Raw genomic sequence first — 15,734 nt, 5'->3', positions numbered from 1 at the left:
CACTGGAGCTGGCTCAGGCGTCTGCCCCTTTCTGGTTCCTATGCCCTGCCCACCCCTTGGCAGGCACCTAGGTACCTGACTCCATGACGCAGCAGCTGTGGTCTACTCTTATCAGGGCTCCCCTTTGGGTTGGGGCGGCTCCATTTGTTTAAGACTTAGTCCTGAGAAGCCCCAGCCCCCATGACGTCAAGATTGGCTCCATATAAGGTGAGAGGTCTGCAGCCCATGGTCCCCAAGCAGCCACTCAGCTCCGACATGGCCCAGCCGGTCCACAGCCTCTACTCAGCCTTTGGCCTCCAGTGCTGCCTCCTCTTCCTTCTAGCTGCTTGGGAGGCAGGTAAGATGCCAACAGAGGGTACGGATGACAGAAACGGCTTGCTTCCTAGTGTTCATAGGTTGGACAACAAACAGAAATGAGGGCACGGGGCTGCTGCAGACAGTTGTCTAGAGTGTTCACGGCTCAAGTTTGCTGGCTAAGGAGCATGTGGGAGACGAACTCCAGCTTGTGCTCTGCTCTTTAAAACATGGCTCACAGGGCTGCACCCACCCAGAGGGGGTTTCTTCAAGTTTGCATAAAGACACGGTAGAGGCTGGCAGCCTGGGTGGGTGGGGGTGGGCACCTGACATTCATTGAGCACCTGCTCCTGCTCAGTGCAAGGAATTCACAGCCGCTCATGGTGATTTCTTTTTTCTTTTTTTTGAGGTGGAGTCCACTCTATTGTCCATGCTGGAGTATAGTGGTGCAATCTCAGCTCCCTGTAGCCTCTGTGTCCTGGGTTCAAGTGATTCTCCAGCCTCAGCTTTCCGAGTAACTGGGATTACAGGCACCCACCACCATACCTGGCTCCTTTTTTGTATTTTTAGTAGACACAGAATTTCACCATGTTGTTCAGGCTGGTCTCAAATGCCTGGCCTCAAGTGATCCGCCTGCCTTGGCCTCCCAAAGTGCTGGGATTACAGGTGTGAGTCACCGAGCCTAGCGATTCATCTCATTTAATATCAGCATCCCCTGAGGTAGCTAATAATAACCCATCTTATAGTTGAGAAGGGTGGACTCAAGTGATTTTGCCCCAAATCTCGCAGCTAGAGGGGGAGGTAAGCAGGGATTCCACCCACTGCCCCAGCCCTGGAGGGATGGGCGGAGGGTCTCCCCTGAGAGCCCTGTTTTGTACAGACCTAGTTTCCAGTCCTGTCTCTGACCCATTTGCCTAGTCTGGCCTTCCACACCATCTATAAAATAGGTCGGACACTGCTGCCTGGCTGTATCGATATCTGATGCCTACAGAGCATTTACACGGCACCAGGCACTTCATCCACGTTTACTCATTTAATCCACACGGCGACTCTGAACGGTGTGAGCCAAAGGCTCTGTCCCTGTCTTACAGTTGGGAAACATCTCAGGGCTTTGATGAGAAAATGAGTATGGACAAGTTTCACGAACAAAACAGACCCTAAAGATAAGATGACATTGTGAATTTAGTTCACTTAAGAAACGGACTGAACGCAGGGAGCAGAGATGCTGAACACGGGGGCGGTGTGGAGGGCCTGGGTGACTTGGAGGAGGGTCTCCACAAGGCAGACGTACAACAGTGGATTCAGAGACACTCTCTACCCACTGGATAGTCATCCAAGGATAGAGCCATCCACAGTAACGGCGTTGATGATCTGGAACCAGGGCTGGGACAGTCGTGAGTCTGGAAGTCTCCTCTAAGCAGTACTGGGGCACGGCAGACAGGCAGCACCTCCTCCTTCCAGTAGAGTGCACGGAGGGTGATAATAGAGGCAGTGACCCTTCCCTGAGCTCAGTCAGTTGCGGTTGGGGGCGGAGGCGGGGCAGGTGGGTGGTGAACAGCGGGGGCTGAGGAGTCTTTGAGCTGCCTCTGAAAGATCTCAGCAGTGTGTCCTGTCCGTGCCCCGAATCGTTGTCCATCTCCCTTACCTTGAGGGTCTGGAGACAGAGGCACGAGAGCCGCCCTCCGCCTCTCGGCCCCATCTCTCCCGCCTTCCCTCTCCCTTCCCGTCGGGTGGATCGTCCACCTCCTGCTCTCTCCTTCTATCTTGCAATTTAGGGAAGAGGAACCTGCAGGGGGCGGAAGGGAATCCACCGCACACACAATCGCGCTGAGATTTGCTCCAGTGCAGACAATCTGAATTCCTGAGATTCCGAAGGGGCTTTGTGGGCGTGGTCTTGGAGAGGAGATGGGCGTGGCTGGGCGGGATGGAGGAAGGGGTGGGGAGGACAAGAGGATCTGGCCTCTTTCATTCTGCAGATTCTAAAGAGCGAGTGGGGGACAGGTGGGGAGGGCTCGAGGCTGGGCCCGGGTTGTGATGAAGTCGGTGGAACTGGAGTGTGAATCAGGGCTGGTGCATGGCTGTGCCCAGCAGAGAGAGAGGCCAGGGCAGGAAGGGAAGAGGGACAACTGGAATGGATGAAGCCCTTTAGTCCACCATTCTGGTTGGGGGGCCCTGACTTTTGTCCACAGGACCAGTCAATACCCAGACAGATAACTAGATCTTGGGACCCCAGAGTCTGCATCATGCAGTCACAGAACCACAGGTACAATGTAGAGTAAATCATCCGAGGGCAGCACAGCAGCCGTTCAGATTAAGTCATCACAGGGAGGCACAGGTGCAGTCCAGATGAAACCATCTGAGGGAGCACAGGTGCAGTCTAGACTAAATCATCTGAGGGAGCACAGGTGAGGCAGGAGATGGGAATTGGGGCTGGGGTCCTTGGAAGACTCTAATAAGAATATTTTTCTATAACAAACGTTATTTGATTTAATTTCTATAACACAAATAATGTATGCTCATTGTAGAAACTGGAAAATAGAAAAAAATTAGAAAAATAAAATATCTCTGTATACTCCCTAGTACCCAGGCAATCATTTGATTATGTCTCCCTTTAGCTTTCCTTTTTTTTTGTAGACATAGGTTGCCCAGACTGGTCTCAGACTGGTGATCCTCGTGCCTCGGCCTCCCAAAGTGCTGGAATTATAGGTGTGAGCTACTGTGCCCACCAGCTTTTCTTTTTCTACGTCTGTGTTTTAAGCCACTTATTGAACTCATCCTGTATAGATATTTTAACAAGCATTTACCCATATTATTGCAAATGGAGCATGCCATTGATGGGGGTGAGGATACCAGGAAACATGAGAGATGCGCTTTCGGGAGAGTGTGCTCTGACAGAGACTCCAAGGCATGAAATGCTTAGCAAGATGTCCTCCCTTCCTTTCTCCCCCCGCCTCTCCTTCCTCCTTTCCTTCCTTCCTTTCATTTTTTTTTTAGACAGTCTCACTCTCCCAAAAGAGCATCTCTCACTGCAACCTCCACCTCCGGGTTCAAGCAATTCTCCTGCCTCAGCCTATAAAGTAGCTGGGATTATAGGCTCCCATCACCACACTGGGCTAATTTTTGTATTTTTAGTAGGGACAGGGTTTCTCCATGTTGGCTAGACTGGTCTTGAAGTCCTGACCTCAAGTGATCTGGCTGCCTCCGCCTCCCAAAGTGCTGGGATTACAGGCGTGAGCCACCACGCCCAGCCAATGTCCTCCCACTCAAATGAGTGAACTAAGTGGATGGCGGGGATCTTTGGCATTGTGCATTGTTTTGATGTTGTGGGATTTGTTTTTATTCTTTTATCTCAGCTGAGCATCCACTTGCAGTGTCTGGTGTCAAAGTTGGATTTTCTTCTCTACACCTCCTGCCTATACTTCAGTGACCAAAACAGTTCTTTTCAGGCTATGATGGTTCTATGTGGAGTGAGTATCTCCTGGTGAAAACTTCCTAGGGAAATAAGTCACTACCAAAGGTAGATTGCCTGGGGAAGAGATGCTCCTCTTGTCCTGAGGATTTACGCTGACTTGCCTTGTGGCTGGGTCAGGACGAAGGAATCCCTTGAGCTTTACTTCAGCTTTTTACAATGTATGGTTCCACAATTGTTTGATACAGATCTAAAATTCTAAAATCTAGTTATCTGAGTCTAGTTATTGACTGTGATCCTGTGGTTTAATGACAACTGGTCTCCAGGAATTGGTGAGCCAGAGCCCTTCTTTCAATATCTTTTCATTTCAGAGCTCAATTACTTAACTGCAGAAGTCGCCCCTTGGTCTCCCAGCCTGTGGAGGTCACAGATACATTTGGTTTTTACTTAATGTGCATGATTACATGTTAATGGCAAGGCTTCTAAGGAGCTTTCATCAGTCTTTTTCTTTCATTCATTATTCAATAAATATTTACAAGGTGCCTCCTATGGACCAGACACTGTTCTAGGCTGGAGACAGTGATGAACAAAACAAATAAAAATCCATGCCAGGCCAGGCCAGGTGCCGTGGCTCATGCCTATAATCCTAATGCTTTAGGAAGCAGAGGTGAGAGGATCACTGAGGACCAGAGTTTGAGGTCAGCCTGGCCAATATAGTGAGACACTGTGTCTAACAAAAGTTGATAAAACACAGCACTTATCACTTTCTGATGTGTGATAAATTCAGTTGGGATTATTTCAGAGACTACAATGTGGATTCAACAAACACTTAAAGAGCTTCTGTGCTCCAGAGTCTTTCAGCACCACACTTCCCTTAATCCGCATATTAAGCTGGTGCAGTCAGCATCATGGTTATTTACAGTTGAGGGCATGGAGCTTCCGAGCATTTAAATGACCTCAGCAAGGATGCAAAACTGCTGAGGGACCCAGCCTGGATGCCAAACCTGTCCTCTGATCCTTTAAGTCCTTTTCACTGCTGCCAGCTCATTTATACACTCAATGGGTAGTCATTTGTCCCTTATCATGTTTAAAACCATCTGGGGCACAGTGAAAAGTCTAACTTCACCAATTGCTTAAGCTCTTTGCATCTCCTTTCCCCACCTGTAAACATAAGATCATAATCCTCCCTTCACAGGTTCATAATTATGTGATTAAATAAACAAACAGCATCTTTCAGGGAGTCCACACATGTCAGTGTCCTTCCTCTTCAAAAGACTGGGCTGACCCATAGGCTGTGCACTGTGGTCTCAAGCAGCAATGATCTGAGCCCAGGTGCCCAGGACACGTGTTCAGATTCTGTCTCAACAACTTCTTACTTGCTGGTTGTCCTTGAGAAGATTACTCAACCACTCTGAACCTTGTTTCTTCATCTATAAAGTTGGGAGAATAGGAAATAGTTCTCAACCTTAACAGGTTCTTATGAAAAGTAAATAAGTTAACGTATGCCCTCACTTGTAGAAACTGGCTGTCTCATAGAAGAGCTCCAGAAAGACTGACCATTGCTATTGTTGTGGGACTATGTACAGGTCACTTTTCCTCCATGAAGTGTAAATTTCTCAGATGTAAAATAGGAGAAGTTGACTGCTTCTAAAGAGGCTTGTGGAGCATTGGGAGATCAATTACCATAGAAGAGAATCCAGAAAGAGAATATTGTGAGGCCACCAGCCATGTGCTGTGGCTGGGGAAGGTGTCCAGTAAACAATAGCTATTACTGGTATTGCTGCCAAGGAAATCAGGGAATGGGATTGGCACAGAGGAGTGAAGCCCTGATCATTCAGCCCCTTCTCTCCCCTCACTCTCAATTCCTTTCAGAGACTGGGGCTTCTCTATTACCCTCACACCCTTCTTGTCCTGCCTGTATTTCAAGGACTGAGCTCCCCAAGCCCTGATTCTGCCCATCAGCAGGCAGGTTGACTGTGGTTTCTTGCGATTGGGAATAGGTCCAGGTTTTGGTTGCTGCCTTAAGCTAACAGAGTTATGTAATGACACTATCTCTTTCACTCTTTGGCGATCTCTTGGCCTTCACTCTTTTGGCTAGATATCAGAGATATCTCGTTTTTCTCCATCAGGTTGTTTTTCCATGGAATTAAGGCCTGTATCTGTCCACTGATAGGGGTGTTTTCTCTCACACCCTGTCCTTAAACATAGTCAGTCCCTCCCACAATCTAGTTGCCTCATTTACTCCTGTCAAGACCCCCAAGGAGAGATCTTTTCCTTTCAAGATGGCCCCCTTCATCTATCCCCAGATGGCTTTAAATGTGTGAAGAGGGGGACCCAGTGGGGTGACCATAGGGTTGGGTCATCTCATCCATTCTCCTCATCCAACTTTATCACTGAAATGAAAGTTTCCCATCTCCTTCCTCTACCCATTCTCCATTCTTCTTATACATCTCTCACTCACAACCTGTGTCTACCTTCCCTATGGGAAGTTCCGCCAGAGGTCTTACCTCAATTTCTCAAACTGTTACATTTGGGACATGGTGTCAGAGTGTTATGGAAAGGTGGAGAGTCTAATGTTTATTCTCAGCCTTCTCAGCTCTGTCATGGAAAGGAGATTCCATTCTGTAAGTATACAGACCCTAAAGGGGCACCTGCACATTAAAATGCTGTCCACACATGCTCTCAAAACCTTACATTGGATAGGCATGGTGGGGTGTGGAGGTCGGCAGGCATGCAAACAACTGTAATGTGAAGTTGAAGATCACAGGACAGAATGATGAATAAAGACCTTTTTAAGCACTGAAATGAAGCTGGGTTTTGTCTGCTTAGAGGGTCAGAAAAGATGCCCTAAAGCCAAAAGTCCCTGAAATGTAGAGTTGAGGAGGTGTGGATGATGTGGCATGCTTGTTGAAGGCACAGCCTGAGCCCAGAGGCTGGAGGTGAGAATGGGGAATAGATATCATAGTATTCAGAGGAGACTGGCTAGGGAGTCTTATCAGGGGGAACAAAGAGAAGGAGGTAGGCAGGGAGTTGGAGAAGAACATGGGGGAAGTTTCTTATTTGCCTCTCTCCCTCCACAGGTGCTACTGCACTCCAAGAATATCAGAAAACTGGTGAACTCTCAACATCTGATCATGTATTTCCCCTCACTCCAGGCCTTGTTTACAGTATCCCCTTCGATCACATTGTTCTGCATTCAGGACAAAGACCTCCAGACCTCCCTAAATCTATAGAAGTCCGTGAACGAAAACGCCACTGCAACACCACACGCCATTCCAAGCCCACTGACAAGCCTATAGACAACTCCAAAACTACAGACCATAAAAGCTCTACAGATAATCATGAGGCTCCTCCCACTTCTGAAGAAAACTCCGGCAGTCAAGGGAAAGACCCAGTGATCCGGAACCAACGCTCTGTTGATTCTGCTGACTCCACTACCACACATAAAGAATCATCTGAAAAAAAACATATAACTCCAGCACCCAAGAGAAAAATAACTTGTCGTAAGTCCTCAGCAGGCAAATCAACAGTAACAACAAAATCAGATAACTCTGGAAGACCTACTGCCTCATATAAGGCTACAACTTCCTTCCACAATTCAGATGATTCACAAACCAACCAAAAAAGCACGTCTTCTGAGAAAATCACAACAGGAACCCCAGAAGAGTCAGAAAAAAATGAAGATTACAGAACAACACTTGCCTCAGACAAGATCCTGATAAAAACTACAAAAAACATACAAGAGACTATATCAGCCAGTGAGAAGATCACACAGTCTCTAGCAGACCCTACAGAACATGGAGAAAAGACAGCCAATGAGAAGACCACACCTTCCACAGCAGAACCTACAGAACATGGAGAAAGGACCCCACTAGCCAGTAAGAACACCACACCATCCCAAACAGAGCATACAGAACATGCAGAAAGGACCCCACAGGCCAATGAGAACACCACACCATCCCCAGCAGAGCATACAGGACATGGAGAAAGGACTCCAGTTGTCAATGAGAACACCACACCATCCCTAGCAGAGCCTACAGAACACAGAGAAAGGACACCATCAGCCAATGAGAACACTACACCATCCCCAGTAGAGCATACAGAACATGGAGAAAGGACCCCACTGGCCAATGAGAACACCACACCATCCCCAGCAGAGCCTACAGAACATGGAGAAAGGACCCCACTGGCCAATAAGAACACCACATCATCCCCATTAGAGCATACAGAACACAGAGAAAGGACACCTTCAGCCATTGAGAACACCACACCATTCCCAGCAGAGCCTACAGAACATGGAGAAAGGACACCGTCGGCCAATGAGAACACCACACAATTCCCAGCAGAGCCTACAGAACATGAAGAAAGGACACCATCAGCCAATGAGAACACCACACCATACTCAGCAGAGCATACGGAACGCGGAGAAAGGACACCGTGGGCCATTGAGAACACCACACCATACCCAGCAGAGCCTACAGAACATGGAGAAAGGACACCGTCAGCCAATGAGAACACCACACCATCCCCAGCAGAGCCAACAGAACATGGAGAAAGGACACCGTCGGCCAATGAGAACACCACACCATACCCAGCAGAGCCAACAGAACATGGAGAAAGGACATCGTCGGCCAATGAGAACACCACACCATACCCAGCAGAGCATACGGAACATGGAGAAAGGACACCGTCGGCCAATGAGAACACCACACAATTCCCAGAAGAGCCTACAGAACACGAAGAAAGGACACCATCAGCCAATGAGAACACCACACCATACCCAGTAGAGCATACGGAAAATGGAGAAAGGACATCATTGGCCAACGAGAACACCACACCATCCCCAGCAGAGCCTACAGAACATGGAGAAAGGACCACATCACCCAGTGACAAGATCACACTATCTGCAGCAGAGTCTACAGAACATACAGAAAGGACTGCATCAGCCAATGTGATCACACCAGCCCCAGCAGAGCCTATAGAACATGGAGAAAGGACCACATTGGCCCATGAGAAGAGGACACAAGTCACAATAAAGTCCACAGAACACTCAGAAAAGACCACATCAACCACAGAGAAAACCACAAAAGCCTCAGAAAAGCCTACACTATACCCAAAGAAGACCATATCCACCAAAGGGAAAAACATATCAGTCTCAGAAAAGCCTACAGAAAACCCAGGGAACACCACACTGGCCACTGAGACCACAAAAGCCCCAGTAAAGTCCACAGAAAACCTGGAAAAAACAGCAGCAGTCACAAAGACTATAAGACCTTCAGTCAAGGTCACAGGAGACAAATCTATCACTACTACCTCTTCTCATCTAAATAAAACTGAAGTTACTCATCAGGTGCCCATCAGTTCTTTTACACTCATCACATCTAGAATGAAGTTGAGTTCTATCATATCAGAAGTCCCAAGCAACGAGAGCTATCCATACCACAATAAAGATGGCTCACAGAAAGGTATCCACGCTGGACAGATAGGGGAGAATAATTCATTCCCTGCATGGGCCATAGTTATTGTGGTCCTGGTGGCTGTGATTCTCCTCCTGGTGTTCCTTGGCCTAATCTTCTTGGTAAGGGACGGATGAACCCCACGGAAATGAATCTATGGGATAGGGAATTGAGACATTAGGGGTCAGAGTTACAGGGAATAATGAGTCTAGGAAAAGAGACATGGCAGGAGTGGGGGAACAGTAATAGAGGGAGAATTCTGGTGAAAACTAAGGGGAAAGACAATAAATACACACAGGAGATAAAAAGCTGGAATTGGGGAGAAGGCTGTGACTGAGAATGAAAGGGTGTGAAAATGTGGGGGGTGGAAAGTCTGGGTATAAGGACAAGGAGAATATGGTAGAGAGGGGAACTAAAGATGGAGCTGGGACTCATTGTATTGGATCTGGAGCTGGAATAAACATTAAGGTTTGGATGGAATCTTGAGAATAGAATCAAAGACCTGAGGTGAGTGTTGAGACAAACAAATCACAGATGGTTTTTATTCCTCCTTTCTCATTCCAATCACAGGTCTCCTATATGATGCGGACACGCCGCACACTAACCCAGAACACCCGGGACAATGACACAGAGGATGAGGGTGGCCCCAATTCCTACCCAGTCTACCTGATGGAGCAGCAGACACTTGGCACGGGCCAGATCCCTTCCCCACGGTGATCTTGGAGTAGGCATCGAGCCCCGGCTCTTCCATGCTCTGCCCCTTTCCTGGATGAGGAACTGGACTCACAATTTCTATTTCCTGGACTCTGGGAAGGGCAGAGAATACCGATGGTTAACAACAATAACCCTTCCTCTGTTCTTAATTGAAACTGGTTGGGGAATGAGGTGATAAGCAAGGAGGGTATAAGTTTAGGGGATAGAGAAGAAAGAATGAACAATACAAGTAGATGTTCTCTGTAGAAGGCGATGGTCTGAGAATGAAAAGGTGTTTGAGGGACATGTTGGGTGGGGACCAATACAGAACCTGAGTCCTAAAGGAAGGACAGGAGCCTTAGAAGGCAATGCCCCAGACTGACTTGTGAGTGGTGATTATGGGGAAAGGGAGAGACTGAGGGTGGAGTCTCTGGGTTTCAGGACAGAATTTTGTTATTTCTATTCATTATTATTTAAGAGTTTGTGCGATAACAGGCTCATCTCTGAATTGTCAGGACCCTTGCCCCCCCTTTTTTTAATTAAAAAAAAAAAAAGAAAAAAGGCTCCAAGAAGAAAAGAGAATTTATTTTCTTCTCCACTCTCTCCATTCCTTGAAGAAAGAAAAAGTCCAGGAGAAATTATAAATCTCTCTCATCCACATGGTTGTTCCCTCTTCCTCCCAAATCCCTTAGCTTTCCTTAACGTCTATAGTGGACACCCCATTGGTTTGGCTTGCTGGGTTGTGGGTGGACACAAAAGGAGGGGATCTTTGTTTAACCAGCAGTCTCACTCACTGATCTCCATCCCGGACCTAAATGCTGATGGTGTCTCAGCATTTATTTTCCTGTCTCTTCCACCAAAAGCCAGTTGTGGATTTATCTCATAAAAGTCACCCATCTTCTCTACCATTCCCATCCTCTCTCCTCACACCTTCACCCCTGATTCCAATTTTTCTCCTTGTAGGCATTTCATCTGTGTGTGTTTTCTGGATTTTCTCTCCCACTTCTTATGGCCATTTCACCTTATTACTGATTGGGCAGAGAGGGAAAAGGAGAATGGACATATGATGATAGTCTCCTTCTCTCTAATGACCTTTTTTTTATAATAGAGTATGACATGGTTATAAAGGGCATCATAGTTATTAGACTATGCATTGGGAGAAAATCCTGACTGGTGTTCCTGGTTCTGTCTGCGACCTTACAGAAGAGGAGCAGCCAGAGGAGCTGGAGCGCAGGACTGGCAATCTATGGAGGGTCAAGAAAGGGGAGGCTGAACCTCTGTTGCTCCAAAAATGGCTCCTTTCTGGGTTTAGATGAGAGCCAGCCTCAATCCATGGTGGGTTTCTTTGCATGGTGGCAAAATGAGTAGAAAAATCTGTCAATTAATAAGCAAGTATTTTAAAGCACCTATTATGTACTCTGTGGAGGATATAAAGAAGTATAAGACATAGTTTTCACCTGAGACACAAAAACAAGAAAATTAAAATTAAATAATTCAACAAGAGTGGTCACAAGGTAATGGTATACAGAATAAAACAACACCCTAATTCATTAAGCCCAAATCCGTGAGCATCTACTATGTCTCCTATATATGTTAGGGCACCAGCCCTGCTCCAAAACCATTCTGTGCCCATGTCAGTCCCAAGAGAAACCTCCCATTACCCATGGAGGCTTGGCTCTCTTATCAGGGGAGGATGGCATCATCACTATCAGGACAGGCACCCCAGTTTGCTGCCAGCCTTCTAAACATAACTCCACCTAGAATCAAACAGCAGGGCCACAGGTCACTCACTATCTGCTCCTCTGGGCATCCCCATTTGCTGAAAGCTGGAAACCTGTCATGGTCAGTAATCCCAACCCTGACACTGATGTCACCGAACTATCTGGCTCTGGCTGGGCTGGGAAGACCCTTATTACTGAATCTCCCACCAGAGACCCGCTCTGCTAAGGGCAAGATTGAAGCCTGACTCTCAGAGAGGAGGCATGCCAGGTGCCAGAGGGACTCCAGACTTAGGTCCCTGGAGAAAGGAGGCAGAGGGATACCTGGGTTCTGGAGAGCCCTCGAGAAAAAGAGGAAGATGCCTGGATTTTAGTTGTCTGAGCAGATGGTGACTCAGCCTGTGGCATCTGCCGGGACAGGAGTGTCTCTCTGCCCTAGGAGGGATGCAGAGACCCCTAAACTCAGCCTGGACCCTAATTAAAAAACAAAACGAAATAAAAACACCTCTGGCCCTGGAGTCCTAAAGATGAAACCGGACAGACCTCTCCCCTATCAAGACACCAAAATTCAGCATTGACGCCAAAGGCTGTGTGTAGAGGGGGATGGGGCGGGGGAATCGGGAGGTTCTTCGCCTGGCAAACGAGGACTGTGGGCCTTGGGGCGCGGCAGGCGTTTCCTTCCCACTTCTGGCATCTCTATTCCCCACTAATTATCGCTTTGAAATCTAAGCGGAAATCCTTTAATAAGCTCCGGGGCTGGGCCCTCATTAGGGATAATTAATCAGTAGGACGAGAGGGAATGCGCTCCCTCAGTCCCCGGGGAGGACACCTCGGGCGGTGGGGGCGGGGCGAGTGCCCGGAGGGCAGGGAGGCGGCCGGGGCGCCGGAAGCTGCTGTCCCGGCGGAGAGGGGAAGGGGCAGCAGGGGCTCCATTCCCCAAGTCTGCGACCCTCCCTCGGACCGCGAGGTTCCGCTTTGCGGGCGGCTTCCGATCTCTCTCGCAGACAGCGCAGATCAGTGGCTCGAGGCCGCGGTCCCCGCAGCGCCCCAGCCGGGCTGCGCCGAATCCCCTCCTCCCGGCCCACAGCCCCCGGGCGGGGGGGACCCGGACTGACCGGGCTGGGCTTCGCTCCCAGCCCCCCACCCCCGTGCCATTGGCCATAAAACTGACACGCGTTTGTGCTGTGCTTTCACTTACATCGCACCTGTGAGCCTCCCATCACCCTGCGAGTTCTTATAAGGCCTGTTTACAGATGAGGAAACCGAGGCTCAGAGAAGCGCCCTGTTGAAACCCACGCGGCTCCTATGGAACAGAAGGCTTGCTTTATTTTCTCCAAGCCTCAAATTCACTTTGTTCCTCAGTGGAGCCAGGTTCCCTGTTACTGAGGCAGCCCCACCTGGATGGGTGGGATGTTATAGGGACCACCTAAGGAACAGGGTGTCATTGAGATTTGTGCGAGGGTGTCCAGCCCCTTCTTCCAGAGTCCAGACCTCCCTTTCCAGCCCCTCGAACGTCCAGAGTCTTCTTCTGTCCTCACTGCCAGTATCCCGGGTCAGAGTCCTTCCTGCCAGCCTCTGTCCCCAGAGACACATTAACTGGCCTCATAGTCACAGGCTCTGCATCTTCCCATCATGACTCAAGAAAAAGGAACATCCGTACCTATTGTTTCACTTGTTTAAAACATGATTTATCTAGAATTTGGCTCATAAGTTTTAAAATCAACTGTATGAAAATTTGACAGTGTATTTACTGTTAACTCCTGCTTATGTTTTAGGAAAGCTCTTATGGAAAGAAAAAATGCTTCCCAGGTAGCTGACACAGATAAGTTATTTGGGGAATTGATAACTAAAAATTAAAGTCCTTTTTTTTTTTTTTTTTTTTTTTCTTTAGACAGAGTCTTGTTCTGTTGCCCGGGCTGGAGGATAGTGGTGCAATCTTGGCTCACTGCAACACCTGTCTCCCAGGTTGAAGCAATTCTCCTGCCTCAGCCTCCTGAGTAGCTGGGATTACAAGCATGTACCCCACGCCTGGATAATTTTTTGTATTTTTAGTAGAGACAGGGTGTCACCATGTTGGCCAGGCTGGTCTTGAACTCCTGACTTCAGGTGGTCCACCCAACCTTGGCTTCCCAAATTGCTGGGATTACAGGCATGAGCCACCATGCCCAGTCTTAGAGTCTTTATTAGCTTTCAAAACCATGGATGCAAAGAAGTATGGAGTACTCTTAAACAAGCTCCAAGTCCATGAAATGCCATGTCAGAATATGACCTTTTCTTTTTGCATAGCAAAATACTTGCACAGTTCCAAATGTTTGTCTTCCTGAGCAGCAGCCTCGAAGGTGATGCTACCAGGCCTGGCCAGTGTAGCTTCTGCTTTTCCCTTCTTCTCCTCTTCTCCTCCTTTTTCTTCTAATTCTTCTTCCTTTTCTTTCTCCCTCCTCTGCTTTCTCCTCTTCCTTCTTATTTTTTTTTAACAATGATAAAATATACATAACATAAAATACACCATTTTAACCACTTATAAGAGTAAAGTTTAGTATCATTAAGTACATTCATGTGGTTGTGCAACCATTCCTGGCGATTTCTTCTTGATTCTCTGTCCTGGAACCACTAAACTCGGGCTGGGTTTAGCATAATCATTGCCCATGTACTTGAAAAGTGGTGAGTCGCTGACCTCTGATGCGCAGCTTGGTCTTGCTGGGCAAACCCTTCTGGAAGCTGTTCTAGTGCAGCTCAGCGCCACTTCCACACACTCCTGCTAGGTTAGAGCTCTCCTGACACAGCTTTCCCAGCCTCATGGCCATTGCTACAGAAAGGAACTAATACTTGAGCAACTTTTTTTTTTTTTTTTTTTTTTTGAGATGGAGTTTCACTCTTGTTGCCCAGGTTGGAGTTCCATGGTGCGATCCTGACTCACTGCAACCTCTGCCTCTTGGGTTCAAGCGATTCTCCTGCCTCAGCCTCCTGAGTATCTGGGATTACAGAAACGTGCCACCACATCCAGCTACTTTTGTATTTTTAGTAGAGCTGGTTAGGCTGAATCTGAACTCCCAACCTCAGGTGATCAGCCTGCCTTGGCCTCCCAAAGTGCTGGGATTACAGGCGTGAGCCACCTCACCGGGAGCTGGATGAGGTTTTCAAATAACACTTTCCCCAAACCTCCATGATAACTGCAGAGTCTGTGCCCCACACAGACACCAAAACACCTACTGATGCCACCACAGCATCTGCGTCCACCACCGTCCCCAAGAACACCACACCCTCCATGATAACATCTACGCCTTCCACAGTTCTCAACACAGCCTCTAAATCCTCTGCAGCCTCTTCCACAGCCTCTGAGGCCACCATGACCTCTACAATAACATCTCTGCCCACCACAGTCTTCACCGCAGCCTCTAAAATCACCACGGGCTCTGAGAACCCCCAGCCTCCACCACAGACTCTGAGACCACCACAGTCTCCACAAAAGTCTCTGGGACAGCTGTAGAGTCTGTGCCCTCTCCAGCCACTTCCACAGCCACCATATGCCTGCTGAGACCACTACAGCGTTCGCGTCCACCACAGTCTCTCAGAACACCATAGCCTCCGTGAGCATGTCTGTGCCTACCATGGCCTCTACCAAGAGCACTGCTCTCTCCAAGATAACTTCTGTGCCCACTCCAGTCTTTATCAAAGCCTCTGAAGCCACCACAGGCTCTGAGATCACTTGGGCTTCCACCACAGCCTCAGGAGCCACTGCAGAGTCTGTGACCCCAGTGGCTTCTAGAAGATTCTGAGATCCCCACAACCTGGATGATAACCTCTGTGCCTACCATAGCTCCCACCTCAGCCTTTGAAACTACTGGGGCCTTCTCCACAGCCTCTGAGACTACCACATCCTCTTTCAAAATATTTGTCTCCACCACTTCCTAGCCTCCACTATGGCCTCTGAGGCCACCTCAGCCTCTGAGACCCACACTACCTGCACAATAGGTTCTGTGCCCACAGCTACCTCCATGATAGCCTCTGAGCACCCTGGGGGATTTTTGTCCATGATGGGCTCTGAGACCACCACAGCCTCCACTACAAGACCTGAGACCACTACAGCCATTGAAACCTCCATGGCTTCCCTCACAAACTCTGAGACCCCCACTGCCTCCATAACAGTATCTGTGCCCACAACAG

At 48.4% G+C, this 15,734-nt stretch overlaps 1 protein-coding gene across 1 annotated transcript; it reads left to right on the top strand.

The window, feature by feature from the left end:
- Positions 1–251: 251 nt before the first annotated feature.
- Positions 252–10,268, top strand: MUCL3 (mucin like 3). Its single transcript, XM_032270790.1, has 3 exons — positions 252–337; positions 6,784–9,281; positions 9,730–10,268. Exons 1-3 carry the CDS (start codon positions 256–258, stop codon positions 9,874–9,876), a joined length of 2,727 nt encoding a protein of 908 aa, XP_032126681.1. The 5' UTR covers positions 252–255; the 3' UTR covers positions 9,877–10,268.
- Positions 10,269–15,734: the final 5,466 nt, after the last annotated feature.

This window comes from Sapajus apella, unplaced genomic scaffold, assembly GCF_009761245.1.
Source record: "Sapajus apella isolate SASKATOON/1434 unplaced genomic scaffold, GSC_monkey_1.0 scaffold216, whole genome shotgun sequence".
Taxonomy (NCBI): Eukaryota; Metazoa; Chordata; class Mammalia; order Primates; family Cebidae; genus Sapajus; species Sapajus apella.
This window is presented reverse-complemented; position numbering and strand designations above follow the sequence as displayed.

What these genes read in the sequence shown, in the direction of transcription:
- MUCL3 (XM_032270790.1), top strand. Translation starts at nt 256, where the DNA reads ATGGCCCAGCCGGTCCACAGCCTCTACTCAGCCTTTGGCCTCCAGTGC. An exon ending in TCTAGCTGCTTGGGAGGCAG is followed by an intron (nt 338 to 6,783) that starts GTAAGATGCCAA and finishes CTCCCTCCACAG; the next exon opens with GTGCTACTGCACTCCAAGAA. An exon ending in TCCTTGGCCTAATCTTCTTG is followed by an intron (nt 9,282 to 9,729) that starts GTAAGGGACGGA and finishes TTCCAATCACAG; the next exon opens with GTCTCCTATATGATGCGGAC.